Genomic DNA, 27,420 nt, shown 5'->3' on the forward strand with positions numbered 1-27,420 from the left:
TTGGTATGCTTCGTTCAGTTACGTATTACTCCACGAAGGTCAGAGTCAGAGACCATCCCACAACTAACATGGGTAGAAGCCCGTCTCTACTAAAATACAAAAATAGCCCGGGCCGAGGTGGCTGAGCCTGTAGTCCCAGCTGCGGAGGCTGGCCCGGGAGAATGGCGTGAACCCAGGAGGCGGAGCTTGCAGTGAGCGGATGGCACTGCCTCCAGCCTGGGCGACACAGCGAGACTCCGTCTCAAAAAAAAAAAAAAAAAAAAAAATACAAAATTAGCTTCGACATGGTGGCATGCCTATAATCCCAGCTACTTCGGGGAGGCGGAGACAGGAGAATTGCTTGAATCTAGAAGGCAAGTTTGCAGTGAGCCAGATTGCTGCTGCACTCCAGCCTGGGCGACATCATGAGACTCCTTAAAAAAAAAAAAAAGGCCGAGGCCTTGGTGGCTCACGCCTGTAATCCCAACACTTTGGGAGGCCGAGGCAGAAGTGAGGATCCGCGAGGTCAGGAGGTCGAGACCATCCTGGCTAATGAGGATGAAACCCTGTCTCTACTAAAAATACAAAAAAAAAATTAGCTGGAGTGAGTGGCCCGGGCTCCTGTAGTCCCAGCTACTCGGGAGGCTGAGGCAGGAGAATGCGTGAACCCAGGAGGCAGAGCTTGCAGTGAGCTGAGATCCGGCCACTGCACTTGGCCTGGGCGTGAAGCCGAGACTCCGTCAAAAAAATAGAGTTGGCTTATAACCCAGCAATTCAACTCCTAGGTATATACCCAAGAGAAATGAAAACATATGTCCAAGCACTTTGGGAGGCCAAGGTGGGAGGATCACTTGAGCCCAGGAGTTCGAGACCAGCCTGGGAAACATAGTGAGACCCCACCTTTAAAAAAAAAAATTAAACATATGTCTACAGAAACCCTTATATAAGACTAGGTGCAGTGACTCATGCCTGTAATTCTGGCACTTTAGGAGGCTGAGGCAGGTGGATCACCTGAGGTCAGGAGTTCGAGACCATCCTGGCCAACATGGCGAAACCCTGTCTCTACTAAAAATACAAAAATTAGGCGGGCATGGCCGGGTGCGGTGGCTCATGCCTGCCTCAGCTTCCTGTGTAGCTGGGACCACAGGCATGCGCTACCACGCCTGGCTAATGTTGTTTGTTTTTTGTAGAGACTGGGTTTTGCTGTGTTGCCCAGGCTGGTCTTGAACTCCTGGACTCAAGAGATCCTCCCGCCTTGGCCTTCCAAAGTGCTGGGATTACAGGCGTGAGCCACTGCACCCAGTCTAAAGTATATACTTTAAATGGGTAAACTGTATAATACATGAATTATAGCTCAATAAAACCATTACACCCCCCCAAAAAAATATTGTTCCACTTGAGGCTCACCGACTCCCCTTTTTATTTCTTAGAGATCAACCTATTTCTTCCCACCACACAACATTTGTACAAGCTCTTCCTTCTGCCTAGAATGACCTTTCCAACAACTGCATCCAGTTTGTTCCTCCCCCTCCTTCCTTCTTAGGTCATGGCCTTAGAGGTGCCACCCTGTCTAAGCCAGACTTTGTAGTGCCAAGATCATCTCCTTTGTAGCACTAAGCACTTATGATTTTACAAGAATTTGTGTAATCCTTTGAGTCATGTCTCTCAGAATACTGTGGGCTGCCCAAGGGCAGGAACCACTTAAGGGCTTTCCCTGCCCACATTTGTTTTTGTTTTTGTTTTTTTGAGACAGGGTCTCACTCATTGCCCAGGCTGGAGTCCTGGGGTGCGATCTCAGCTCACTGCAACCTATCTCCTGGGTTCAAGCGATTCTCCTGCCTCAGCCTCTCGAGTAGCTGGGACTACAGGCGTCTGCCACCACGCCTGGCTAATTTTTGTATTTTTAGTAGAGATGGGGTTTTACCATGTTAGCCAGGATGGTCTCGAACTCCTGACCTCAAGTGATCCGCTCACCTCGGCCTCCCAAGGTGCTGGGATTACAGGCGTGAGCCACCGTGCCTAGGCCTTTTCCTGCCTGTTGTCCAGCTGGCAGCACACGGTTCGGGATGGGGCAAATGCCGGGTAAACACATGTTTCTTTCTTCTTTGGGTAGCCTGACCAGCTAGACACCTTCCTGTTCCACCCCTTTATAAATAAGGAACTGAAACTGCCCAGAAATGGAGAGATTCCTTCTTTATCCACCACACCAACTTGTCTGGCACCCAGTGAAGCTCTACCTGCCAAAACACTGCAGGGACCCCTGGGTGAGGCGCAGTCCCAGGAGATATAAACACATGCTGGAACCTTCTAAGACAGAATTTCCAGACTGTGGCAGGCACGGTGGCTCATGCCTGTAATCCCAGCACTTTGGGAGGGTGAGGCGAGTGGATCACTTGAGGCCAGGAGTTTGAGACCAGCCTGGCCAACACGGTGAAACCCTGTCTCTACTGAAACTACAAAAATTAGCCAGGTGTGGTGGCACGTGCCTGTAGTCCCAGCTTCTAGGGAGGCTGAGGTGGGAGAATCGCTTGAATCCGGGAGACGGAGGTTGCAGTGAGCCAAGATCGCACCACTGCACTCCAGCCTGGGCAACAGAGCAAGACTTCATCTCAAAAAAAAAAAAAAAAAAAAAAAGTTTCAAGGAGAAGCACAGGAAAGCAGGGGGTCCCTAACAAAAGTCCTGACAACCCAGAGAAGCTCTGAGAGGCTGCAGACCAGCCTGGTACACTGACAGGCCAGGGCTGGGTTGGGCCAACAGTCTCCCAGATAAGCAGGGCCCAGGGGCCCCCAAAGAAGCCACAAGGTAACCTTCCTTCCTCAGCTGTACTAAGAACAGCTCGCAAAAGCCTTGACTTCCTCTCCAGAAAAGAGCCCATCCCTGCCATGGGTGGTTCAAGGGGACAGCAGAGTCACTGCGTCAAGTGACACAGCAACACCCTAGCTGGCTAACAGTAGGACCACAGCTCCCACCCCACCCCGACCTTGCCCCAGGCTTCTCTCCCCCGAGCCTGGGGCAGTGCTGGAGTCCCAGTGCCTATGACAGCTCACTGTCACCGCAGGCCCTCCTCAGAGTTAGCTGCTGCTAAACCCCCTCCCTGGCCACCTGTCACTCTTACAAACCTCACACTGTGGATAATAGACTGGATGGTTCCAGCCTGTTGCTTCTGTACATTTGAGCATCCCTGGTCTCTACCCACCAGGTGTCAGAAACAGTACCCGGTGAAATCCTAACAATCAAAAATGTCGCAGCAGGCCGGGCATGGTGGCTCATGCCTGTAATCCCAGCTCTTTGGGAGGCCGAGGCAGGCGGATCACCTGAGGTCAGGAGTTTGAGACCAGCCTGGCCAACATGGCGAAACCCCATCTCTACTAAAAATACAAAAATTAGCCAGGCATGGTGGCACAACCCTGTAATCCCAGCTATCTGGGAGGCTGAGGCAGGAGAATTGCTTGAACCCAGGAGGTGGAGGTTGCAGTGAGCTGAGATTGCGCCACTGCACACCAGCCTGGGCGACAAGAGCAAGACTCTGTCTCAAAAAAAAAAAAAAAAAAAAAAAAAAAAAAGGCTCATTGGAGTTCTGCGAACTGGGCATCTCTTCTTTATTACCCCATTCCACTGATGAGGAAGCAGAGAACCTTCTAGATCATCTGCCACACTCTGGGGGCAGAGTGTGGGTTTCAACTTTCCTCTTCTTCCTCCTCCTCCTCCTCCTACCCTGGGACTTCTTGACTTTCAGCTGGTAGTCGGGTCACTAAACCTTGACGGGCCTGTTTCCCCATATGAACAGTGGACAGAATAGTGGGATATATTTTCCTACACATCCTGGGTGCTGCCACAAGGCCCTGAAACCCCGCCCCCATGGTTCATGGCCTTCCAGGGCCAGATGGCAATTTGTAGCCATTTATCAAGCCCCTATCCTGGCAGCAGTCAGCGTGAGAAGCAGACACGTTAGCGAATACTGCAGGATCAGAAGTTCAGAAAACAGAATTACAGGAAGAGCCAGGGCAGGCAAGAGCGATCTCGGAGTTGGGGTCCTAGGGCGAAAGGTTCAGGGGTCACAGGTGAAGAGTTGATGGGTCCAGAGGACATGGGGTGGGGTTGGGGGTGGGGGTCACAGGATCCAAGGGTTAGAGGTTGGAAATGATAGGATGAGAGAGGTCTGCTTCTATGGGAGAAGGTGCTGGTCTTACAGTCAAAGGGCAGGGATCAGAGGTCACAGAAGACAGAGGGAATGATCTCAGGTGGCATGGTTACAGGTCAGGGGTCAGCCTCACCTGGTCTCCCTGGCGGGCAATGATGGTGCCGGCTTTAGCGTGGTGCAGCAAGACTCGGCTGTTCAGGAGGGAGGGGTCCTGGGGAGGGAGGGGGGTTGAGATGGGGGCAGCCAGGCCTCCCTCATGCCCTGGGCCCAGCTCCCCTTGGCCACCCACCTCGATCCGCATCAGCTTGGCCAGCTCCCGCTTTGCTGCCTCGAAGATGCTGCTGGTCTGGCGACCCTGGTAGGGCCCGAAGGGGCAGCCGCCGGTGGCCGACTCATCCTCACAGTAGCTGTATTCGCAGGCGCCCGCTGGCTGCTCACGGGGCTCCTGAGTAGGGGTCTGAGTGGGGCAGGCTTGTGACCTCCTGATGCTCCCTCCCAGCCACCTTCCCCAGCGGGCTCCACCACCAGCCAGGGTCCCAGGCCTTACCCGAGCGGGGGTTGCCTGGGACCCCCCGGAGGCCTCTTCCTGCAGGGACACGGAGATCCGGCCACGCTCATAGGCCATGTCAAAGTCGGAGCGGGGGCCACCCTGCAAGCCTGCAGGTGGGCAGGAGGGCAACAAAAGCCATAAAGATGAGAGTAAGATTTTTAAAAAATGAGCCGGATATGGTGGTATAGGCCTGTAGTTCTAGCTATTTGGGCGGCTGGGGCTGGAGGATCACTTGAGCACAGGAGTTCGAGGCTGCAGTGAGCTTTGACAGCACCATTGCACTCCAGGCTGGGAGACAGGTCTCAAAAGAAAAGAAAAGAAAAAGATGAGAGTAACCACAGTTGCGGTCTGAGACTAATGGATACCAACGTGCCATGGGCCACTGCTGTAGCAGACATGACCAATCAATGCCTGCACTCTCCCTCTGAATCCTTCTAAACACAGGTGGGAGAAGCACTATCTCAATGAATACCTACAAAAAAGTGCCCGGGGAAGTACTGGCAGTATTCCCATTTCGCAGATAAAAATAAAAGTCAAGATGGGCAGGCAATGGACCTGGATTCAAATCCGGAAGCCCCATGGCCCTCCCCCCAGACCCAATGCTCCAAACCTGAGATGTCGCCTGGCATGGAGACGCAGCGGCTCAGCAGAGGGGCCGAGGTGGTTTCCAGGGATGTGGGCTTCACGGGGTCCCCTGGGGGAGACACATGTTCAGGCTCCTGCTCGTCAGAGCCACTAGGCAGATTAGCAGGTTGGGAGATTAGGAGACGCTGGGGACGGATGAACTAGTGAAAGCAATTCCAATGGGTCCTTGGGGATGAGGCTAGAGCTTCCTGGGTACCAGTCAGGAGTCAGACATAGGTACCCAGCTATGGGGTCCCTGTGGGGCTAGACAGGGTCACGTTGACTCTGTAGAACTAAAAAAGGGTCTGGGGGCTGAGACGGGGCTTCCTGGGAGATTGGGCAAGGCTGGGTCCCACCTCTGGTCCCTGGGTACCTGTAGGTCCAGGCAGCGGGGCCCCGGTGGGGTCAGGTGGCCGGCCTGGGGTCTCCCTGGGCTCATCTGTAGCTGAGGTGCTGACCATCCTCTTGGAGCCCCGCACAGGGCTGGTGCGAGTTGGGAGGCCGGGGCTGGGGAACAGACGCAGAGGCTGGATCTCCTGGGGGCAGAGAACAGCTGGTGGCCTGTCCTGGGAGTCCCATCCTGATCCCGCCCCCATCCCGCCAGTGCTCGCTCCCCGCCACCCACTCACGTGGCTGAAGAGCTCATTGGTCAGACCCAGGTAGTTGTGCAGCGCCAAGAAGGTGACTCGTTGCAGCCGCACCATGATGATCTGCAGGGCTCGAGGGGCGTGGCCATAAGATGGGGCGGGGTCAGGGGCAGGGCCAGATAGTGGGCAGGGCTAGTTCGCAGCATAACGGGTGGGGCGGGAACAGGGGAGAGACCCACAGTCGGGGGAAATGGGGCGAGGCAGCTAAGGGAGGAGTCCGCGGCTGCGGACATCTGGCTGCTCCAGGCCGATAACCACAGCTCCAGCGCCTGCTGGCTGCTGGGCCTCTGCCCCTTGGAACCTGGAATGGGTGGGGGCCAGGGTGGGGTCCCTCGGGGGGTGACGGGAGGCGAGGGCCCGCTGACCTGCACGACCCGCACCAAGCTCTCCGGGTACTTGGTGAAGACCGCGGAGAACGCTTCCACGGGCAGGCGCAGCACTGTGGAGTCCCGGGCCGCCCGGGCAGACACGGTCCGCTGGGGATGCTGGTGACCCTGGGGGAGGGGAGAGCGTGAAGAGAGACAAGGGCAGGGGCTGCGAGTCCCCCTCGCTACTCCCCCAATCCTTCCTGGCGCCAGTCCCAGGAGGGGCCATCGGCAGCATCAGGGATGAATCAGAGATTGGGGACCCGGTGATTTCCTTCAACCTGGTCTCTTGGGTGGGTCCTCGCACCCCAGCCCCCCTGCCCCAGGGACTGGTCACTCACGGTGATGACATCCAGGATGCTGAGAAGGCTGTTGACGCTGTCCCCGGGAACCACTTCCTTCACCACACACTCCTTCCCGTCCTGAGACACAGGGGACCAGGGATCCTTGGTGGCCTCGCCCTGGTGACTGGCATGTCACCCCCTCATCCATCCCAATGATCGCTGACACCCCCCATCCCTTCTCAGGGGAACCTGCCAAGCCTTCCAACCAGCAGGCATCCCCCGTCGTTCAATACCTGTAACTACTGAGCAACCATGCCGACCACCCCAAATGTCCTTGGTCACTCCCGTTCCCCTGACTTCCGATGACACGTCTCCAAAGACCACCAGCTCTACAGACCTGCCTGCTGCCCATCCCCACCACCCATCCTCCTGCAGCAGCCCCTGGGGAGGCCCACTCACAGGCCCGGGCAGACAGAGCTCCAGCAGCCCGTCCTGCACCACGTAGATGCTGGCATCTGGCTGGCCCGGCCGGAAGACGTAGTCACCCTGGCCCAGCCGCTGGAAGACCATGTGGCGGCAGAGCTCCAGGAAGAGCGGCTTCTCGAAGTGGCCCAGCACCCTGTTGGACAGGCAGTGGGGGACAGAGGCTGGAGGTCAGGGCGGCCCCACGTCTGTAGTCCTCCACCCCCACCTGCATCCCAACACTGACCGGACATTCTTGAGCATATAAAGCACTTCGGAGGGCAGATGGGAGTTAGCCAGGTCGCCCTCGGTCAGGTCAGCTTCCAGCACTGCGGGAGGGGGCTCCTTCCGCTGCAGTGTGGGGGTCTCTTTCTGGATGCGCAGAATCCTGGTGGGAGGGGAGGGGTGCCGGGGGGTAAGGGGGACAGGGAGAAGGCTCAGGCAAACCTGAGACCCCCACATCCTCTTTCTCTAGGGCTCACGTACAGCAAACTCTGGCCTGCTGGCCAAATCAGGCCAGCCACCTATTTTGAGACGGAGTCTTTGTTTGTCTCCCAGGGTTGGAGTGGCTGTGGTGTGGTCTCCGCCATTGCAAGCTCCGGGCCTCCTGTCTTCACACCATTCTTCCTGTCTCAGCCTCCCGAAAGAAGCTAGGACTACAGGCGCCCTGCCACCACACTCTACACTTTTGTATTTTTTAGTAGAGATGGGTTTCATTGTGTTAGCCAGCATGGTCTCTACCTCCTGACCTCAAGGATCTGCCCGGCCGCCTCCCAATGCTGATTACAGGCTTGAGCCAAGACCCAGCCTTTTTTGAGACAGAGTTCCGTTTCTTACTCCAGGCTGGAGTGCAGTGGTGGAATCTCAGCCCACTGCAACTCCTCCACCTCCCAGGCTGAAGGAGCCTCTGCCTCAGCCTCCCAAGTAGTTGGGACTACAGGCGTGTGGCGCCACCGACACCCAGCTAATTTTTGTATTTTCAGTAGAGATGGGGTTTCCCATGTTGCCTTCGGTGCTGGTCTCAAACTCCTAAACTCAAGTGATCCTCCCGCCTCAGCCTCCCAAAGTGCTAGGATTACAGGCGTGAGCCACTGCACCCGGCTGGCCACATTTATTTTTGTAAATAAAGTTTTATTGGTACAAAGCCACATTCATGTATTTGCATATCATTATGGCTGCTCCCATGCAGCAGAGTCAAAGAGTTGCAACGGGGCCATATGTGGCCAGCAAAGCCTGAAACATTTACTATCTGGCCCTTTATGGAAAAACCCTAGGACTCCAGACCTAAAGTTCTCTGAGATGGCCCCTCCACTAGGCATAGGCCCCTGAGCTGAACCCTTTAGGGAGGCAGACCCCGACATAGCTTCCAAGATAAGGGTAAGCCCGGAAATGGTACGTATGTTTGTCGTGGGCGTCCTGAAACGTTCCCTCTAGTAGTCACAGAGTAGACTGCTGAGATATTGCCCTTAACGTGAGTATGCCTTTGACATGGCTTCCAATATATGAGAAGACCGAAGATACAGCCTCTCTGCTCTATGTAAACATTCCTGAGATAGACCTTCCTCCCAGTCTGAGAGAACCTTGAGACAGCCCCTCTGATGGCCACAGAGGTCCCTGAAGTAGCCCTCATTATCAATGGAGAATCCAGAGATAGCCCCTCTGCTAATTGTGGACCTGGGCAAGCCCTTCCCCACAAGTCACAGTGATTGCTGAGACAAGACTCTCCACTGGCAAAAGATCCCTGAGATAGACCTTGGAGGATGGGACCTTAGGTTAAACTCAATGAAATCAAGAAATTCAGTTATAATTCCTTTTTTGGCTGGGCGTGGTGGCTCATGCCTGTAATACCAGCACTTTGGGAGGCCGAGGCGGGAGGATTGCTTGAGGCCAGGAGTTCAAGACCAGCCTAGGCAACACAGCGAGACCCCCCATCTCTACAAAAAATTTAAAAATTAGCCAGGCATGGTGGTGCATGCCCGCGGTCTCAGTTACTTAAGACGCTGAGGCAGGAGAGATCTCTTGAGCCCAGGAGGTCAAGGCTGCAGTGTGCTGTGACTGTGCCACTGCACTCTAGCCCGAACAACAGAGTGTGATCCTGTCTCCAAAATAATAATAATAATATTATTTTCTGATCAGGGATACCTTGAGCTAACTCTTCCCTAGGTCACGGAAAGCTGAGATAGCCCCCTGACAATCATGAAGACATCAGGGTAGTCCCTGAAGAGTATGCAGACACTAGAGACAGCTCCGATGTGGAGAAACCTGAGATATGGACCCTCAACTGATCATAGGGAACTTCAAGATAGCCCTTCTACTCAACTCATAGAAAGCCCTGCCATTGGCCAGGCACAGTGGCTCATGCCTGTAATTCCAGCACTTTGGAAAGCTGAGGCAGATGGATCACAAGGTCAAGAGATCGAGACCATCCTGGCCAACATGGTGAAATCCCATCTCTACTACAAATGCAAAAATTAGCTGGGCATGGTGGTGTGCGCCTGTAGTCCCAGCTACGCTGGAGACTGAGGCAGGAGAATCTTTTGAACCTGGGAGGCAGAGGTTGCAGTGAGCTGAGATCGCGCCACTGTACTCTAGCCTGGCGACAGAGCGAGACTCCGGCTCAAAAAAAAAAAAAAAAAAAGAAAAGAAAAGAAAAGAAAGAAAGGCCTGCCATTGCAGGACTATTGATCATGGAGAGCCCTGGTGTGAAGAAACCCTTGAGGCAGACCTCCAGGTAGACTCCATGACGTACAGGGATCCCAGAGCCAGCACTCAACTTGCAAAGAGAGTTGGAGAGCCTTTCTCACAGACCCTGAGATAGCTCCTCGCTGCCAACAGGGATCTCTGATGCATCCTTCCTATATTTCTAGTGCAAGAAAATTCCTAAGTGCCCCTAGGGAACAGAAACTCCTGAGACAGCCTCCTTAGTGTGGGAAGAACTCCAAGGTCCATAACACAGGATTGATGCCTTCTGATGTAGAGAGATGCCTGAGATAACCCCTGCAGAAGAGAGGCTGGAGGCTGCAGATAGCCCCTTTAGGAGATCATAGAAACACAGTTACCTAGTGAAGTACCCTGGAAGAAAACCACTCATGTGAGGAGACTCATGAAATAACTTACATGGAGACCCCTGATGTAGACTCCCTCACTAAATATATAGCAAGACCTCTGAGATACTGACTTGGGAACAAATAGCTCAGATACCCCAGTGGAAGGAGAACATCACTGAGGTAGCCCTCAGGGAAGAGAGACCCTAGAGCTATGCAGGTTCAGGGAAGAGCTCTGAGATAGCCCCTCAGAGGAGAGTCCAGAGATATCCCTCTGAAACAGGAAGATCTTTTTGAAAACATCACTGGAATTATGTTCTTTTTTATATTTTTTATTTATTTTATTTTATTTATTTTGAGACGGAGTCTTGCTCTGTCGCTTCAGGCTGAGTGCAGTGGGCCGGATCTCAGCTTTCTCACTGCAAGCCTCGGCCTCCCCGGTTCACGCCTTGCCTTCTGCCTCAGCCTCCCCGAAAGTAGCTAACTGCCAGGCGCCACCTCACCGCTAGTTTTTTTTTTTGTATTTTTAGTAGAGACGGGTTTCACCGTTAGCTAGATGGTCTCTTGATCTCCTGACCTCGATCCACCCGCCTCGCCTCCCAAAGTGCTGGATTACAGGCTTGAGCCACCGCTGCCTCGCCTTTTTTTTTTTTTTTAAGACACAGTCTCACTCTATTGCCCAGGCTGGAGTGCAGTGGCGTGATCTTAGCTCACTGTAACCTCTACCTCCAAGGTTCAAGTGATTCTCCTGTCTCAGCCTTCTGAGTAGCTGGGATTACAGGTCCATGCCACCACGCCCAACTAATTTTTTTATTTTTAGTAGAGATGACGTTTCGACATGTTGGCCAGGCTGGTCTCAAACTCCTGACCTCGTGGGTGATCTCCTGACCGCCTCAGCCGCCCCAAAGTGTTGGGAATTGCATGCAGGAGCCACTCAGCCAATATGGGAAGACTTCCACAACACTTTGGTGTGGGTTGATTACTCAAAAGGCCCCTGACATAACCCCTAATACCAGGTCACACCCAGCACAGCCTTACTTCTTGGCAATGTTGAGCATCTTCAGTTTCTTCTTCATGCGTGGCCGGGAAGTGGCGGAGACAGAGGTATCCACGAGGGAGGACGTGGATTGTGACACCTGGAAGAATGAAGGCGGGATGGGTCAGCTGCTAATTCAGACCCTGGGGGAGACGCAGACGGATCCAGGGGGTCTCCATCAAGGAAGGAGCGGTGGTGGAGCCTAAGACGTGTAAATAGGGAAGGGGCGCGGCCTCTGTGTGGTCAGGGCAGACCCCAGGGGTCACGGACTCACCTTCCGCATAATCTTCCGGCCATAGAACAGCACTTTGTCCCTCTTCCGGAACCGATACCGGGGGCCATCCGGGGCTGGGGTTTCTGGGGATAGGTGGGGACAGGGGCACTCCGAGCTCTGTGCAGACTCCACCCTGCTAGAGCTAGGGTACCGCGAACAGACGCCAGCAAATCCCCATCTCTGCCGCCTCGGGATCCGGGCATTTGGGCTCCCCCACCACACAGCCTCCCAAGAGGGGCCCCTCGGGTGCTCACTTGGCACTCGCAGCCTCCGCACCACCAGGAGGATGAGCACGGCCGTGACCACCACCGCCACTCCCGCCCCGATCATCACGCCCAGCACCTGAGGGACAAACGGCACTGGCTGCGCACCGCAAATCCGTCCAGCCGAGACTTCCCCGGGCTCCGGGACGTCCTGGAACCCATCCCTCTCCCCCACCTTCGCCCCCGAGGAGTTAGTAGCCAGCCCGTGACTCGATGTCCCCATCTGCAGAATGGGCCAGTGCTGCTCCCTCCCCGGGGGCGCGACTCTTCCCTGAGGCCCGGCGGCCCGCAGTGCATGCCGGGAAACGTAGTTCCGCCCAAGCGGACGCAGCGTGTTCTCGCCAGATCATGTAATGCGCGCTGAGCACGCCGGAAGTTGTAGTCCCGGTGGCGCCCCACGCCCGCGCCTACCCGGTCCCCGCCCCACCCCTTACCATTCCAGTTTGCAGCGGAGCCTCCATCGGTTGATTCCAGCTGGACTGCCGATCTGGTAGCCCGTAGTCCTGGGAAATCAAGGAGTCGAAGGAACCCGTGCAAGTCGTCAATCTGGGCCCGCCCCTCTCCTGCCTCAAGCCCTGCCCCCAGCTTAAGCCCCGCCCCCGGGGGGGTGAAGCGTCTCCACCTGCCAGGGGCGCGGCTAGAGGGGCTCTGCGGGACTAAGGAATGGAGCTAACGGACCTCCCGGCCCAGGCCAGGAGGTGAGGCGAGTCCCCGGCTCCCTTCGCCTACGCGTAGGGCCTACCAGACGCTCCGCCCGTCCAACCCCACCCCGGGGCCAAAGGCCGACCTGGCACCGACTGTCAGCCGCCTGAAGGCAGGTCCCCGCTGGGCACGGTCCCCTGCACCTGGTGACTTCCTCCCGGGTCACTGCCCTCTGCGGGACTGATCAAGCCTGATCACCCGACCCTCCAGGCCGCACTCCCTACTCCGTCGAACACTGAATGCCCCACCCCAGGAAAACTGGGGCCCGCAAGCCGTGGGGTCCGGGGGTGGGGACCTAGATACCCAGCTCCCGACCCAAGCCTGCCCCCGGGAAGACCCAGGAGCTGGGAGGCACGGCACTACTGTCGGGGCATCCGCAAAGGCGTCTGATACCCACGTTTCAGAAGAGTCCTGGGATGCTTGGTGTGGTGTGGGCTTGCAAGGCGCTGCTGGTTTTTGCCAGGGATTTACTATCACGTAGTAGTGAAGTTATGGGGGCTCTATGGCACGGAGCATCACTGGGACTCCGGGACCGATGGTGGCGCCATTGCTGGGAGGCGTAACCAGAGACGCTGGAATTAGTGGGTGGGGATGGGGGGTCACTGGAAAGTTACTGAGAGATTCTGAGGATTACAGTACTACTGCTGGGAAAACCAGGAGGTGGGTGGGCACATTCCTGGGGTGCTTATGAGAGCGGGCCTGGGGAGGGCGTGCGGGCTCCTTGGAAGATACTGAGAGATGCTGGAACATTACTGGGATTTTTCCGGGAAGCTGAGGATGTTTCTGACACCGCTAGAGTATTAATGGGAATTCGGGGGCCGGGGGGTAGGAATCTCGGAGCCTGCGAGTCGTTACTTGGAAAATTCCTGGGTGACCTGTCCTCTTTCACCCCAGGACACACCTGGCTACCGGTGCAGAAACACCTGCCGGGACGTGGGGGGATGGGAACATCAGAAAGTCTAGAGTTAACAGAAATCGGAGGACAGATGTGGGAAAGCGGAGGCTCGCCAATGACCCTCGAAGGGACACCCCTGCGAGGCCAACGGAAACCCGGACTCACCCAGGGGCGGCAGCCGGGGTCCACTCCGCGCCAACACCGCTAGCGTTCCGCCCGGCTCCGCAGGCGCGGTCCCTTTAAATTATTCACTACAAGGCGCACAGCCGTCCCGCCCCGCCCTCCCCCTCCCCACCCGCGCCACACTTGGAAGGCCGACTGAGGCCGCCATGCTGAGTGCGGCTGAATGAGGCCTTAAAGGGCCTCACACCGCTTAACGCAAGGACTGCTCCTCCCGCTAAAAATGAGAACGACACATTTATTTTCCCTTTTATTCAACACCCTCCCCACCCTGTCTCCCCGCCCCCAAAGGTCCGACACGAAAGGTCCAGGTCCTCCTCGGGCGCGACAGGGAGCCGATCCTTAAAAGCAAACCCTAAAAATAAATAAGCGGGGTGGGGGGCGGGGGTCTCCGCAGTCCAAGGCCTATGGTCCAATGGCAGTCAGGTCGAATCAATTCACCAGCAGCGAATGCTCCTCCGAGGGGTCCCTGGAGGAGGGAAGCAGGGATGAGGGGCGTCAGTTTTCTCTGGCTTGCTCCCCTTTCCCCAGTCCCTAACCCCCAATCTGAATGGGCCAGACTCGGGACTCGAACCTTCCGCAGCAGCAGAGAAGGCTGCAGGCTGAGCCGCTCCCGCGGCGGAACTTGCCAGAGGTGGGACTGTCCTGGCACTGTGCGATGTAGGCCTGCAGCTCGCTCTCCTCTGCGCCTGCGCCGCCAGGATGCTGGGGAGAGAAGCTGGGAGGCTCAGCCTGAAAGTGGCTCCCAACCTCCAAGGCCCTTGAAGTCCGCCCTCCCCTCCAGCCATATCTGCATCGCTTCCCACCTCCAGGCCTTTGCACTTGCTGTGCCTGCTCCACCCGTTGTTCCATAGTTTGCTTGCAGAGAGAGACCTTCCCTGACCCCTGAACGTGGATGCAAGCTGTGTCTTTGCCAGTCTGGTGCCCTCTGCTATGGGCCCAGCAGCTGGAGACCTAGAGCCAGGGCTGACACGACCTCGGTGGTCAGAAACCATCTATTGAGAGAGCTGGATGCACACTAAGCACAGCCGTGGGAGCAGGACCTGAATCTGCCCACCAGAGTGGATGCCTGTGTGTGATGTCTATGTGCTAAGGCAAGACAGGAAGTAGCTCCAAGGGCCTGAGTGAATGTCTGTGGGACAGCTGAATCCATGCCTGGGAAAAGGGGGTGTACCCATCTGCTGGTGACATTGGATGTGGCAGGGGACCAGCCAAGGTTTCCTTCCTCTCACTCAGCCTCATGGAGGGACCATCTTTTCTCCAAGTTTTTTCAGGCTACTAGACCTTTGCTTTAGCTATTCCTTCCCCCTGGGTGCACTGCCCCTGGGCTCCCAACTCTTTGGTCTAGAGACGATGGAAGTGTTCAATATCTATGCTGTCCAATATGGCAGCCACCAGCCACACTGGCTTTTGAGGACTGGATACACGATGGTGCGAGTCAGGGGCTGAATTTGCAATTGTGCTTCATTTGAATTAAAATTTTTTAAAAATTGTTTTGTTAGGCCGGGCGCGGTGGCTCACGCCTGTAATCCCAGCACTTTGGGAGGCCGAGGCGGGCGGATCACGAGGTCAGGAGATCGAGACCATCCTGGCTAACATGGTGAAACCCCGTCTCTACTAAAAAATACAAAAAACTAGCCGGGCGAGGTGGCGGGCGCCTGTAGTCCCAGCTACTCGGGAGGCTGAGGCAGGAGAATGGCGTGAACCTGGGAGGCGGAGCTTGCAGTGAGCTGAGATCCGGCCACCGCACTCCAGCCTGGACGAGAGAGCGAGACTCCGTCTCAAAAAAAAAAAAAAAAAAAAATTGTTTTGTTTTGTTTTCGAAGCAGAGTCTCGCTCTGTCACCCAGGTTGGAGTGCAGTGACTTGATCTCAGCTCACTGCAACCTCTACGTCCCGGGTTCAGGCAATTCTACTGCCTCAACCTCGGGAGTAACTGGGATTACAGGTGCGTGCCACCACGTCCGGCTAATTTTTTGTTATTTTTAGTAGAGATGGGGTTTTGCCATGTTGGCCAGGCTGGTCTTGAACTCCTGACCTCAGGTGATTCACCCCCCCTCTCGGCCTCCCAAAGGGCTGGGATTACAGGCGTGAGTCACTGTGCCCAGCCGGAATTAAAATCAAAATTTAAATAGCTGCATGGGGCTAGAGACTAGTGATGGATAGAACATTCGAGAAGCTCTCCTGGACCCACTCTCATACCAATCTAAAGCAGGAGTCCCTCTGTAACCTTCCACTCTTCCATCATACCTGTTACAAGTAGGTCATTGGTCATGGGATGTCTGTTCCTGTGCCATCCTTGCCCACAGGCCTTGGACAGATCATGCACACCTGATTTTCCTCGATGCCCAGAACCCAGCACAGATCTTGGCCCTTGGATATATTTGCTGAAAGAATCCTGTCTACCTGCCACTTCCGCATCCTGCTGTGTCCCCTGACCCTTGCAGCTTGCAAGGAAACCACTGTTCCCAGCCACCCTACTAAACAGAGGACAGAGGGGTTAGGAGTATGGCTTCTGGAATCAGACAGTCCTGGGTTGAGCCCATTTTTACTGCTTAGAAGCTAACCTGGGCCAGGCACGGTGGCTCACGCCTGTAATCCCAGCACTTTGGGAGGCTGAGGGGGGTGGATCACCTGAGGTCAGGAGTTTGAGACCAGCCTGGCCAATATGAAAAAACCCCATCTCTACTAAAAATACAAAAATTAGCCAGGCATGGTGGCGGGCGCCTGTGATCCCAGCTACTCAGGAGGCTGAGGCAGGAGAATCGCTTGAACCGGGGAGGCAGAGGTTGCAGTGAGCGGAGACTGCATCATTGCATTCCAGCCTGGGCAACAGAGTGAGACTGCATCTCAAAATAAATAAATACATAAAGAAGCTAACCTTGGGCGGGGTCAGAGGGAGTCAGGGGCATGGCTGGGGGCTGGGGTCAGGGTGGGGGTTTTAGAGGTCAGCCATAGGAATGGGGCCAACTGAGGGTCACCATGTTAATAACAAGGTCCCAGGGTCAATGACAAGGTCATTGAAACTCTTATGACTTAGCCGGGTGCAATGGCTCATGCCTGTAATCCCAGCACCTTGGGAGGCCAAGGCAGGTGGATCACCTGAGGTCAGGAGCTCGAGACCAGCCTGGCCAACGTGGTGAAACCCTATCTCTAGTAAAGATACAAAAATTAGCCAGGTGTGGTGGCATGTGCAAGTAATCCCAGCTACTCAGGAGGCTAAGGCACGAGAATCGCTTGAACTCAGGAGGCGGGGTTGCAGGGAGCCGAGTTCATGCCTTTGCACTCCAGCCTGGGCCACAGAGTAAGATTCCATTAAAAAATAAAATAAAATAAAAACTTGGCTGGGTGTGGTGGCTTATGCCGGTAATCCCAGCGTTTTGGGGGCTGAAGTGGGAGGATCGCTTGACCTCAGGAGTTTGAAACCAGCCTGAGTAACATAGTGAGACCCTTATCTCTAATAAAATAAAGAATAATACAATAATAATAAAATAAAATAGGCCGGGCATGGTGGCTTATGCCTGTAATCCCAGCACTTTGGAGGCAGCAGATCACCTGAGGTCAGGAGTTTGAGACCAGCTTGACCAATACGGTGAAATCCCATCTCTACTAAAAATATAAAAATTGGTGGGGCGCAGTGGCTCAAGCCTGTAATCCCAGCACTTTGGGAGGCCGAGGCGGGTGGATCACGAGGTCAGGAGATCGAGACCATCCTGGCTAACATGGTGAAACCCCGTCTCTACTAAAAATACAAAAAACTAGCCGGGCGTGGTGGCGGGCACCTGTAGTCCCAGCTACTCGGGAGGCTGAGGCAGGAGAATGGCGGGAACCCGGGAGGCGGAGCTTGCAGTGAGCCGAGATCATGCCACTGCACTCCAACCTGGGTGACACAGCGAGACTCCGTCTCAAAAAAAAAAAAATATATATATATATTAAATTAGCAGGACATGGTGGCATGTGCCTGTAATCCCAGCTACTCAGGAGGCTGAGACAGAATTGCTTGAATCCGGGAGGTGGAAGTTACAGTGAGTCAAGATCGCACCACTGCACTCTACCCTGGGTGACAGAGCGAGACTCTGTCTCAAATAAACAAATAAATAAACTCTATGAGTCGGTTGCCCTGTTGGTAAAGGCAGACTCAGGCCCCCTCCTGGCCCAAGCCCGCCTTGACAATGCTAAGATGCCATCAGCTCCCCCTGCGCTCCCAAATTCCGAACCACCCTCTTTTAGGTTTCATAGAGTCTCCCATATTCTCTCCTGGGGTCTTCTCTGCTCACCCCGCAGTGTCCCCAAGACGCCCTCATGGCAAACTCCAGGGGACCCAGAGCCTGAGCTGGGGGCTGGGCGCGTGCGGCTAACCTTGATGGTGTCGTAGGCACCGGTGATGAGCGCGATGAAGAGGCTGAGCACCATGTAGATGAAGAGGCTGATGAAGGAGTACAGGTAGAGCTGGGAGAAGAGCCACACCAGGCTGCTGCGGCCCTGCTGAGCCTGCATGGCGGCGAACGTCACGAACATGTCGTCCCCGTTGATGAGTGAGAACAGGCACTCGGACACCATGGAGAGCGAGCGGAACTGTCAGAAGGGCGGCGGGGTCAGAGGGAGCCAAGGCATGGCCAGGAGCCGGGGGCTGGGGTCAGGCTGGGGTCCCATGTGAATGGCCAGGAGCTGGGGGCTGGGGTCAGGCTGGGATCCCACGTGAATGGCCGAGTCCCAGGCTGGGGTCACCTTGTGAGTGGCTGGGTCCCAGGCTGGGGTCACCATGTGAATGGCCACGTCCCAGGCTGGGGTCACTATGTGAATGGCCACGTCCCAGGCCAGGGTCCCATGTGAATAGCCAGGTCCCAGGCTGGGGTCACCATGTGAATGGCCAGGTCCCAAGGTCAATGACAGGGACACAGGGCCGACCTAGGGTCTGGGTAGATAGAGCAGAAGGCGAGTAATCCAGGTCGAACTAGGGTCATCAGCAACTGTGACACAGGGTCAGTGTCAGAGTCACCAAGGACCACAGGGGACAGTGGACAGACTCCCAGCAGTCACCGAGGGGTCATCTGGGGGTCACAGTGGCAATGACAAGGTCACGGGGTCGATGTCAGGGACATCAGGGGTTAGACGTACCTTCACATGATAGGGTCCCAGCACGATCCAGCCACAGAAGCAGTAGCCCAGGTAGATGACGGCGACGCAGCAGCAGAAGCGCATGACGCTGGGCAGGGCCACCCGCAGTGTGGCGATGAGGATCTGGGTTGGGGCAGAGGGAGCCTTGTTGAGGGTGTGGTCACAACTCAGGTCAGCTGTGGGCACCCAGATGGGGGTGAGAGGGGCAGGGCCTTGCCGAGGGCACAGCAGGTGTGGCCATGGGAGCCAGTGGGTGCCTAGAGGGGTCGTGGCCATGTCTGAGGGGGTCTGAGGGCACCGCATGGCTGGACTTAGCAGGGTGGGCACACAGGAGCAGGCTCCCGGGGCCCCGCCCAGGTACAGCGACAGATATATCTGGTGTAGGCAGGTATGAGGCGGCGGCTTGCAAGCGGTCATTGGTCGGGGCTGGTGAGTGCTGGCTGTGTAGGGATTTATTTGGAGGGTGTGGGGTAACCATGCGGAAGGCCCAGCCACGTGCGAAAAGCTCACGTTGTAGTTGTGGAAGAAGGTCAGGTAGCGGATCACGCCCACCCACACCAGCAGCGTCGAGGTGCCCAGGAGGATGCTGCAGACGTCGTAGCTCGCCAAGTTCTGCGGGTGGGAGCTGCATCAACCTACCTGGCCCAGCCCTTCCTTTGGAGGGCCTGGGGGAGGATATAGCCCTGGATAGGCACTGACAGCAGGGATGGGACCTGGGGCCCAGGGTGTGGGCAGGACGTACCTTGGCCTCGATGCCAATCTTCATGATGGTGCCCGAGATGGTGAGCACATCGCTGGTGACCAGCAGGATGTACCAGCCATTGACAAATTCCAGCCGCTCCCACAGGCTGATGACCCGTCTCCGCTGCCGCCACATGAACCCCACAAACTCCTGCAGAAGGCAGGTGGGGTGAGCGCCTGACCAGGCACAGGACCCTAGAAGCCCTGGCTTTTATCGCCGCAGGGCAAGGCGGGGAGGACACCGGCACACGTGACGCAGGAGCCTCACGTTCTGCAGCAGGAAGCCTCGAAGGAGCGAGCGGGCGCAGAGGAGGAAGGACAGGGAGCAAGTGAGGATGACCACCACGTCAAACAGGAGCCGGAAGCTGTTGTCTCCTGTGGGGAGGGCACAGTGGGTAGGGCCAAGGGTAGCATGGAGCCTTGGGAGGCCAGCGCTGGTGCCAGGCCAGGCTGGAGACCTAGGGGGCTGCACGGCTGGTTTTGGTTGGTCAGTGGGGCTCAGGGCTTGCTTGGGGTGAGTCAAGAACCCCGGTCAGCGCTGGTCTGGGGCTTGGAGGATCCCAGGACAGGACAGGGTCCCTGATCTGTGCTGATCTGAGGCTCAGCGGATTCCTAGGGAGGTCAGGGCCCCAGGCTCTGGGGCTTGGGGAATCCCAGGACAGGCCAGGGCCCCTGGTCAGCGCTGGTCTGGGGCTCAGGGGCTCACCGTGCCGGAAGACACTGGGGTGCTTACACTCCTGGATGTGGGCCTGGGTCTCCAGGCTGATGGGGATCCGCCCACTGTGTGCTTTGTTGTCAAACGTGATCTGTGGGGGCCAGTTGGGGGCAGAGTAAACCTTGGCAGCCCCAAGCCCCAAGGTCCACATGACAGGTGGCCTGACAGACCCCGGGCTCCCTCCCTCATCACCCACACGCTTGCCCTTGGCCAATGCTTCCAAGACACTCCCTGACCAGGTCCCTGCCCTGGAACTCAGGAGCCCCGTGGGTCCCTGGGGGGCCTCACCAGGACGCTGAAGGTATAGCAGTCCGGGATCTCATTATTGATGAGGCTCTGGAGGTTAATGGTCTTCAGTCGGAAGTGGATGGTGACATTGACCAGCCTAGGCAGGAGGCTCGGGTGAGGGGCAGGGGCGTCTTCGGGTCCTTTCCGGCCCCAAGTGCCAGCGCCCCTGCCACGTGCTGACTCTGCAGCTGGTAGGGGAAGTGCTCACCCAGCAGGTGCCAGCGCAGGCGGGGGGCCCTGTCCCACCTTAGGGAAGTAGCTACTGGGGTGAGAGTGCCTAGTGTGCTGCCTCCCCCACCCTGGGCCCCCCTCGAGCGAGCAGGCAGTACTTGTGGAATTTGAGCGTGAGGTTCTTGTAACTGGAGCTGCCTTCCAAGAGGGCGAGATCGTCACTGGGGGACGGAGGGGGCCGCTCGGGGGGATCCACCTGGATGCAGTCTGAGGACAGGGAGTCAGGGAAGGGCCTCAGGGGGCAGGGGAGGCCAGGCTGGTCTCCCCGGAGTCCCCAGTGGCCTTCTTTCCTGTGCTTCCCCAGGGCTGGGTCATTCCTACAGGCCTGACACTCTCTGGGACCGCGGCTATTTACTGAATGAACCATATTAAGAATGCTTTCTACGTGGCAAGAGTCACATTCACACTAAGCATACTTTTTTTTTCTCTTTTTTTTTTTTTTTTTTTTTGAGACAGGGTCTCACTCTGTCACCCAGCGTGGAGTGCAGTGGCATGATCATAGCTTACTGCAGCCTCAATCTCCCGGACTCGTGATCCTCCTGCCTCAGCCTCCTGAGTAGCTGGGACCACAGGGGCACGCCACCACGCCCGGCTAATTTTTTTGTACGTAGAGACAAGGCTTTCCTACATTGCCCAGGCTGGTCTCAAACTCCGGGCCTCAAGCAGTCCTCCCTCCTCAGCCTCCCAAAGTGCTGGTATAGGCGTGAGCCACCGTGCCCAGCCACAGCTGTTGATTTTAATCCCAGCAGCTCAGGCCCCAAACAGTGAAGCCCCACCCTGCCCACTCACCAGTAACCACCATTGGATCAATGTCAAATGTGTCGTTGGCCGGGTCCACATGGCCTCGGTGGTAGTACCGCTGGCAGAGAGCAAGCCCTGAGCCATTGGTCCAAGGGTCACCCCCGCCATGGACATACGCATACCGGCCCAGTGACACGTCAGGCAACGCCAGGTACTGTGGGCAGAGAAGGGGAGGGCCTGTGAGTCCGGCCCACTCTCTGCAGCCTGCGCACCTGCACCTGCCCGCCCACCTGCACCTGCCCGCCCACCTGCACCTGCCCGCCCACCAGCACCTGGTCCACAGCATGGAAGATGGCCTGGTACAGCTGCTCCCGCGTGTAGGCTGCGAAGGTGTCATCCGCCCCGTCCGAGTAGCCCAGCAGGAAGAGGTGTCGGAAGGCAATGGTGTTCTCTTCCCGGAATGTCACAGCCAGCTGATTACTGAGCCCAAACAGGATGAGCTGGGGAGAGGGTAGCGGAGGTTGGCATGGCTAGGATGGGGATTGGGGGATATCTCCCTTGGGGCATAGGCAGAGGAAGAGGACAGGGAGGGCCCTAGAGATGTCCACTGGTGGGGGCAGGGCCCTGCTAACTTGGGCCACAGACACGGATTTCACTTGTGCATTTCTTTGCTTTAATTTCACCCCAACTCCTGGCATAAGCTCCATGTCACGCCGACCACTGTGTCCTCCCCCATACATCACAGGATGGGCACTCATATATCTCACTGCAGGGACTAATGTCCATTAAATGTTTACTGGATGTCGGATTCTGTGTTAAACCCAAACTTTCAGGGTAAGTACCATGACTGGATTCCTTTCCTTTTCTTTCTTTTTTTTTTTTTTTTTTTTTGAGACGGAGTCTCGCTCTCTCGCCCAGGCTGGAGTGCAGTGGCACGATTTCGGCTTCCTGTAAGCTCCGCCTTCCGGGTTCTCACCATTCTCCTGCCTCAGCCTCCCGAGTAGCTGGGACTGCAGGCACCTGCCACCACACCCAGCTTATCTTCTGTATTTTCAGTAGAGGCGGGGTTTCACCGTGTTAGCCAGGATGGTCTCGATCTCCTGACCTCATGATCCGCCCGCCTCAGCCTCCCAAAGTGCTAGGATTACAGGTGTGAGCCACTGTACCCAGCCTTTTCTTTTCTTTTTTTTTTTTTTTGAGACAGAGTCTCACTCTGTTGCCCAAGCTGGAGTGCTATGGTATGATCTCAGCTCACTACAACCTTCACCTCCCAGGTTCAAGAAATTCTCCTGTCTCGGCCTCCTGAGTAGCTGAGTTACAGGCACCTGCCATCACACCCAGCTAATTTTTGTATTTGCAGTAGAGACGGGGCTTTGCAATGTTGGCCAGGCTGTCTGAAACTCCTGGCCTCAAATGATCCGTCCACCTCAGCCTCCCAAAGTGCTGGGATTATAGGCATGAGCCACCATGCCTGGCCAATTGGGTCCCTTTTCCGAGGGAAAATTAGAGGCATGGTGACACGCTAAAGTCAGCCCAAGACATGAAGCAAGCACTTAGAGCAGTGGCTGGGTCTGATTCATCTTGGGGCTCCCAGAGCCCAGCACAGGGTCTGGCATGGGGAAGGGAGAGCCAACTGTCTGTGCAGCCATTGGGTCAACATGGTGTCAGACTGCCTGGGTTCAAATCCCAGCTGCCAATGTTCTGTTGCTGTGTGACTTTGGACAAGTCTCTTAACCTCTCTAAGCCTCAGAGGTAGCTTTTTTTTTTTTTTTTTGAGACAGAGTCTTGCTCTGTTGCCCAGGCTGGAGTGCAGTGGCACGATTTCAGCTCACGGCAACCTCCACCTCCCAGTTCAAGCGATTCTCCTGCCTCGGCCTCCCAAGTAGCTGGGATTACAGGCACCTGCCACCATGCATGGCTAATTTTTTTTGTATTTTTAGTAGAGATGGAATTTCATCATGCTGGCCAGACTGGTCTTGAACTCCCAGCCTCAAGTGATTACCGGCCTCAGCCTCCCAAAGTGCTGCTTTAAGACGCTTCTTCAAGAAGCACAGCAGCCACAGGTGGCCTTCGGCTGGGGCCCCTGCTTGGCTGTCCTCACCTGCACTGTGACCACCAGGATCTTGACCACCTGCAGCATCAGCTTGCAGGGCTTGCGGCCCTTGGCTCGAAACTTGTCGCAGGGACTCATGAAAAAGTATTTGAGACGACGGCGAAGGTCTTCCTCTTCCGGGGGTGTCGGAGGGGCCGGCGAAGGCCCCACCTGGGTCCCATACCCGGGGTTGGGGGTCAGAAGCCGCTCGGTCTCTGTGGGAATAGGAGAGGGTGCTGGGGTGAGGGCTGGGCAACTCCCCTTTTCCCCTTTATCCAACCAGGAAGGCAGCACACACCCTATCTTCATGTCCCCATGCTCCTGCCAAAGAAGAGTTCTGAGAGGTCTAAAGAAAACCAGAAAACCTGTAACGTTGTCTGTATCTATGCACCAGTCCTGCTCAGAGGTTATGAGCTGGGGTTCAGGAGGTACAGGGCCTGGGCTGATTCCTGCCCCTCCTGCTCACCAGCTCTCTGAGTCTCAGTTTCCTCATCTGCAAAATGGGCCAGTAATCATGTCTCATGGGAACGCTAAGGACTGGATGCTTATGAAGCATTGATCACAGGGGCCGGTCCATGGTGAACGTCAGAACGTTTCATCAATGTTCTCGTTACTGATCTGTGGGGAGAGAATGAACTGCTCCCACCGGCTTTTCACTGGGCATCCAAGGCTCCTGGGCTCATCCCAGCTCCAGGTTCCGGACATGAGCATAGAACTCAGCCTGTATTCTAGGTTTGTCTGGACAGATACCCAAAAGATGACCTCTGGGTTCATTATAACCTGGCCCATCAGCTGACACTCTCAGAAGCCAAAGACCTGGAGAAGGGGTAATTGACAATGTAAGTAATAATAATGGAACACATTTGCTAAAGACTCATTTTATCTCCCTGAAAAGCACCAGCTCCTGGAAATCATGGCATCAAATCCTAGACCTGCCACTTTCCAGTAGGGTGACTCCAGGTACCTCCCTGAGCCTCCATCTCCTCCTCTGAAGAGTGGAAATTTTATAAAGGCTACCCCTTGGCTGGGCTCAGTGGCTCATCCTGTTATCCCAACGGCTTTGGGAGGCCAAGGTGGGATGATTGCTTGAGCCCAGAGTTTGAGACCAGCCTAGGTTATACAGCGAGACCTCCCTCTCTACAAAAAAAAAACAAAAAAATTTAAATAGTCAGGTGTGGTGACGGCTCATGCCCGTAGTTAGTAGCTGGGACTCCTTCTACCTGGGAGGCTGAGTTGGGAGGTCACTTGAACCCAGGAGTTCAATGTTACAATGAGCTAGGATTATGCCACTGCACTACAGCCCGGGTAACAACAACAAAAAAAGTCTCAAAAAAAAGTCCACCCTCCCCCTGAGCCCTGAGGTTGAGATCCTGAAGCTGCTCTGAGAATTCCGTGAGACACAGCAGATAAAGACGTCTTCAGCAAACACAAGCTGTTCTAATCACTATTTTATTTTTTTTCCAGCCTAAGTGTGAGATCTAAGGTTTCAGCAACTGCTGGAGTCCAAACCGGTCACAGTAGCCCAGAACTGTCCCTGTCACACCCCCATGGGGATGTGCTTTCTAGGGCCTGGCCCCCTGCCTAGCAAAGCTGTCAGGATAAATGTGTGCACTGTCAGAACCTCCCATGCAGAGAGGGACAAGTTCCCGGCCCCTCCCTTTGTAATGGGATGCTGCTGTGGCTGTTTACCACAAAGTCAGAGAGCAGGGCCCGCCTACAGAGCTGAGATTACAGCTAACCCACCCCAGACCCTGCTAGCTGGGACACCGGGACACCTATCAGGTAGGGGTCCCCAGCTAGCTCCAGAAGGGGAAGCTAACACAAGGGGTCTTCCTCTAGCCTCCCCGAGAAGGGGTGGCATCAGAATTGGCTGGAAGCCCGAATTTAAGAAGGCTGCGCTTCCCCAGGTTTGCAAAGCTAAAACTGAGTTAATCTCCTGGGAGCAATCCCTCCAGCTCTCCCCGCTTGAGTTTAGGGTAGCTGAGCATTTGTCTCCTGGAATCGGGAGGGGAAGGCTGGGAGTCTCACGCGCGGGTTGGAGAAGCTGGTGCCCGCTGTCTGAGTTCCAGCCGAAGTTGAGCAATCGGAACCTAGGCTCCCAGTGGAAATCCCAGGAACCTCGCCGCCCCAAAGGGAGAAGCTGGCGGCCCGGCGCGATCGCTGCTTGAGTTTGGGAACCCAGCAGAGCCTGGCTTCAGGAGGGAGAATCGGAGAGGCTGGTGCCCACCCGCCGCCCAAGTTCTAGGAGCCGTCTGCCCATTTCTCCACCGTGGGGAGGCTGAAAAGTCAGCGCTGGAGCTTAGAAAAAAAGAGACTGGGAGCTCCGCCGCCCCAGGTCGGAGAAGCAGCCCGCCCGCCTGAGTTCCGGGCCCCACGGTGCCGCCCGCGCCCTCACCTGAGCCGCGCGGACCCGCCGGGTCTGTCATGCTGGGGCGGGCGCGCACGACGCAGGCGGGTACCGCGGGGCAGCCTGGGTCCGATCGCCCGCCGCTGTCACTGCGACCTCGCTCCCTCGCGGCGCGGCTTCAAACCCTCCGGCATCAGCTGATCGGTGCCTCGGTCACGTGACCCGGTAGCCCAGAGCCCCTCACGTGACCGCCTCTGGTCCCGCCCCCTGCGCCACGACAACGCCTGCCGGAACAGCGCGCATGCGTGCCTCGACCGGCGCCCTCTGGGTCGAAGGCAGTCGCCAGGTCCTAGCGCCGACGGGCTCTGGGTGGCGGGGGATGGGCTGACTCTGAGCTTGGCAGCGACGAGCTCCGCCCTGGCTCCCGGCCGTGCCCCGAATCCGGTGCCAGGCTCGTGACTTCCATGTCCAGAGCTTGACCCCTTATCCTCGTTGGTGCCTGGTGATGACCCTGCGTACTATCTCAACGCTGTCTTTCTCTTTCTCCCAGAAACTCCTTTTACCCTTCTCCTGCGGATCTTCAGCAAACACGATTTCCTAATTATGTATCAAATAGAACCACTTAACCCCACCCCTATGGCCCCCAGCCCAGAGTCTTCCAACATTCCTGGCCTGGATCTTTGCAGCAACCTCCTCCCCTATCTCAGCCTCCCTCCACTCCACTCTCTACCCAGCAGCCACAAGCATCTTCAAAGAATACTGCCTACCCGTCCTGCGAGAACCTGCCCTCGGCTTCCCATTGCTCTGGACTGGCAGGCAGAGTCCCCACTCTCGTCTATCAGGGCCCTCTGATTTGGCCCCTACCTCCACCCAAAGCTCATCTTTCTATAGTCCCAGAGCCTTTGCAAACTTTTGCCCTGGAGTGTAATGGTTAAGAATTTGGACTCTGAAGGGCAATTGGGATTTAAATCTAGGCACTGACAAATGCCACTTCTACATCTTCCAAAGTCCCTTCAACTCCAAGCTGAGCGCAGTGGGTGGTGGCATGCACCTGCAATCCCAGCTACTCAGGAGGCTAAGGTGGGAGGATCGCTTGAGCCCAGGAGGTCGAGGTTGGAGTGACTATGACCACACCACTGCACTCCAGCCTGGGCAACAGAGCAAGACTGTCTAAAACAAAACAAAACAAACAAAAAATATATACATATGTGCCTCAATTTTCTCATTTGCAAAATGCGGAGATTCAATCAAAGTCGTCTACCTCCTGGGACTGTTGAGAAGATTAAATGAGAGAATGCAAAAGCTATTGCATAAGGCTGGGCAAACAGTACTGATTATTAAGTTAGTGATTATTGGGATTATAAAATCCTTCATTGAGAAAACTGCCTACCATTTATATCAGAAGTCTTGTTATGCTTCTCCTAGAATATACCATACCCTGTAATTATTTTTTAAGTATTCTGGATTTAATATCTGCGAGCTCCGTGCAGGTCGAGGCCATACTTATCTTGTTCCCTGCTGAGACCCCAGCAATCCAGAGATGTTTGTTGATTGCATAAACGAGCAACCTGTTTTTCTGCTTCCTGCAGAGACCCCAGCAATCCAGAGATGTTTGTTGATTGCATACATGAGCAGCCTCTTTTTGTCCACTTGTGTGCCTACTGTGTGGGCTTTGAAGAGCAAGGGGTAAGTGAGGGGAAC

General features: G+C 55.8%; 2 protein-coding genes across 9 annotated transcripts in view; both read right to left on the reverse strand.

Annotated features, from left to right (window-relative positions):
• Nucleotides 1-13,666, reverse strand: part of PNPLA6 (patatin like phospholipase domain containing 6) — a 29,418-nt gene extending 15,752 nt beyond the window's left edge. For 3 of the 8 annotated variants that reach the window (XM_003914781.3, XM_009193334.2, XM_017952147.2), the window contains exons 1-13: nucleotides 11,662-11,974; nucleotides 11,408-11,490; nucleotides 11,136-11,233; nucleotides 7,301-7,441; nucleotides 7,051-7,210; nucleotides 6,649-6,729; nucleotides 6,308-6,436; nucleotides 5,925-6,005; nucleotides 5,669-5,831; nucleotides 5,282-5,365; nucleotides 4,669-4,778; nucleotides 4,411-4,578; nucleotides 4,255-4,332 (exon numbers count right to left, since the gene is read on the reverse strand). In XM_003914781.3, the coding sequence (XP_003914830.1) occupies nucleotides 4,255-4,332; nucleotides 4,411-4,578; nucleotides 4,669-4,778; nucleotides 5,282-5,365; nucleotides 5,669-5,831; nucleotides 5,925-6,005; nucleotides 6,308-6,436; nucleotides 6,649-6,729; nucleotides 7,051-7,210; nucleotides 7,301-7,441; nucleotides 11,136-11,233; nucleotides 11,408-11,490; nucleotides 11,662-11,893 (1,608 nt within the window). In that variant the 5' untranslated portion in view covers nucleotides 11,894-11,974. Of the gene's footprint in view, nucleotides 1-4,254; nucleotides 4,333-4,410; nucleotides 4,579-4,668; nucleotides 4,779-5,281; nucleotides 5,366-5,668; nucleotides 5,832-5,924; nucleotides 6,006-6,307; nucleotides 6,437-6,648; nucleotides 6,730-7,050; nucleotides 7,211-7,300; nucleotides 7,442-11,135; nucleotides 11,234-11,407; nucleotides 11,491-11,661; nucleotides 11,975-12,104; nucleotides 12,174-12,457; nucleotides 12,706-12,769; nucleotides 12,945-13,432 lie in introns of those variants that run through there. The other 5 variants (XM_009193337.4, XM_003914782.5, XM_021930615.2 and 2 more) reach the window with 4 other exon arrangements.
• MCOLN1 (mucolipin 1) lies at nucleotides 13,666-26,316 on the reverse strand. The gene is made up of 14 exons (XM_003914785.5): nucleotides 25,768-26,316; nucleotides 23,382-23,587; nucleotides 21,613-21,780; nucleotides 21,329-21,494; nucleotides 20,638-20,746; nucleotides 20,309-20,405; nucleotides 20,012-20,111; nucleotides 19,574-19,680; nucleotides 19,307-19,456; nucleotides 19,075-19,176; nucleotides 18,565-18,687; nucleotides 17,806-18,021; nucleotides 14,022-14,152; nucleotides 13,666-13,916 (listed from the first exon to the last, which is right to left on the reverse strand). Exons 1-14 carry the CDS (start codon nucleotides 25,796-25,798, stop codon nucleotides 13,880-13,882), a joined length of 1,743 nt encoding a protein of 580 aa, XP_003914834.1. The 5' UTR covers nucleotides 25,799-26,316; the 3' UTR covers nucleotides 13,666-13,879.
• Nucleotides 26,317-27,420: the final 1,104 nt, after the last annotated feature.

This window comes from Papio anubis, chromosome 20 (assembly GCF_008728515.1).
Source record: "Papio anubis isolate 15944 chromosome 20, Panubis1.0, whole genome shotgun sequence".
Lineage (NCBI taxonomy): Eukaryota > Metazoa > Chordata > Mammalia > Primates > Cercopithecidae > Papio > Papio anubis.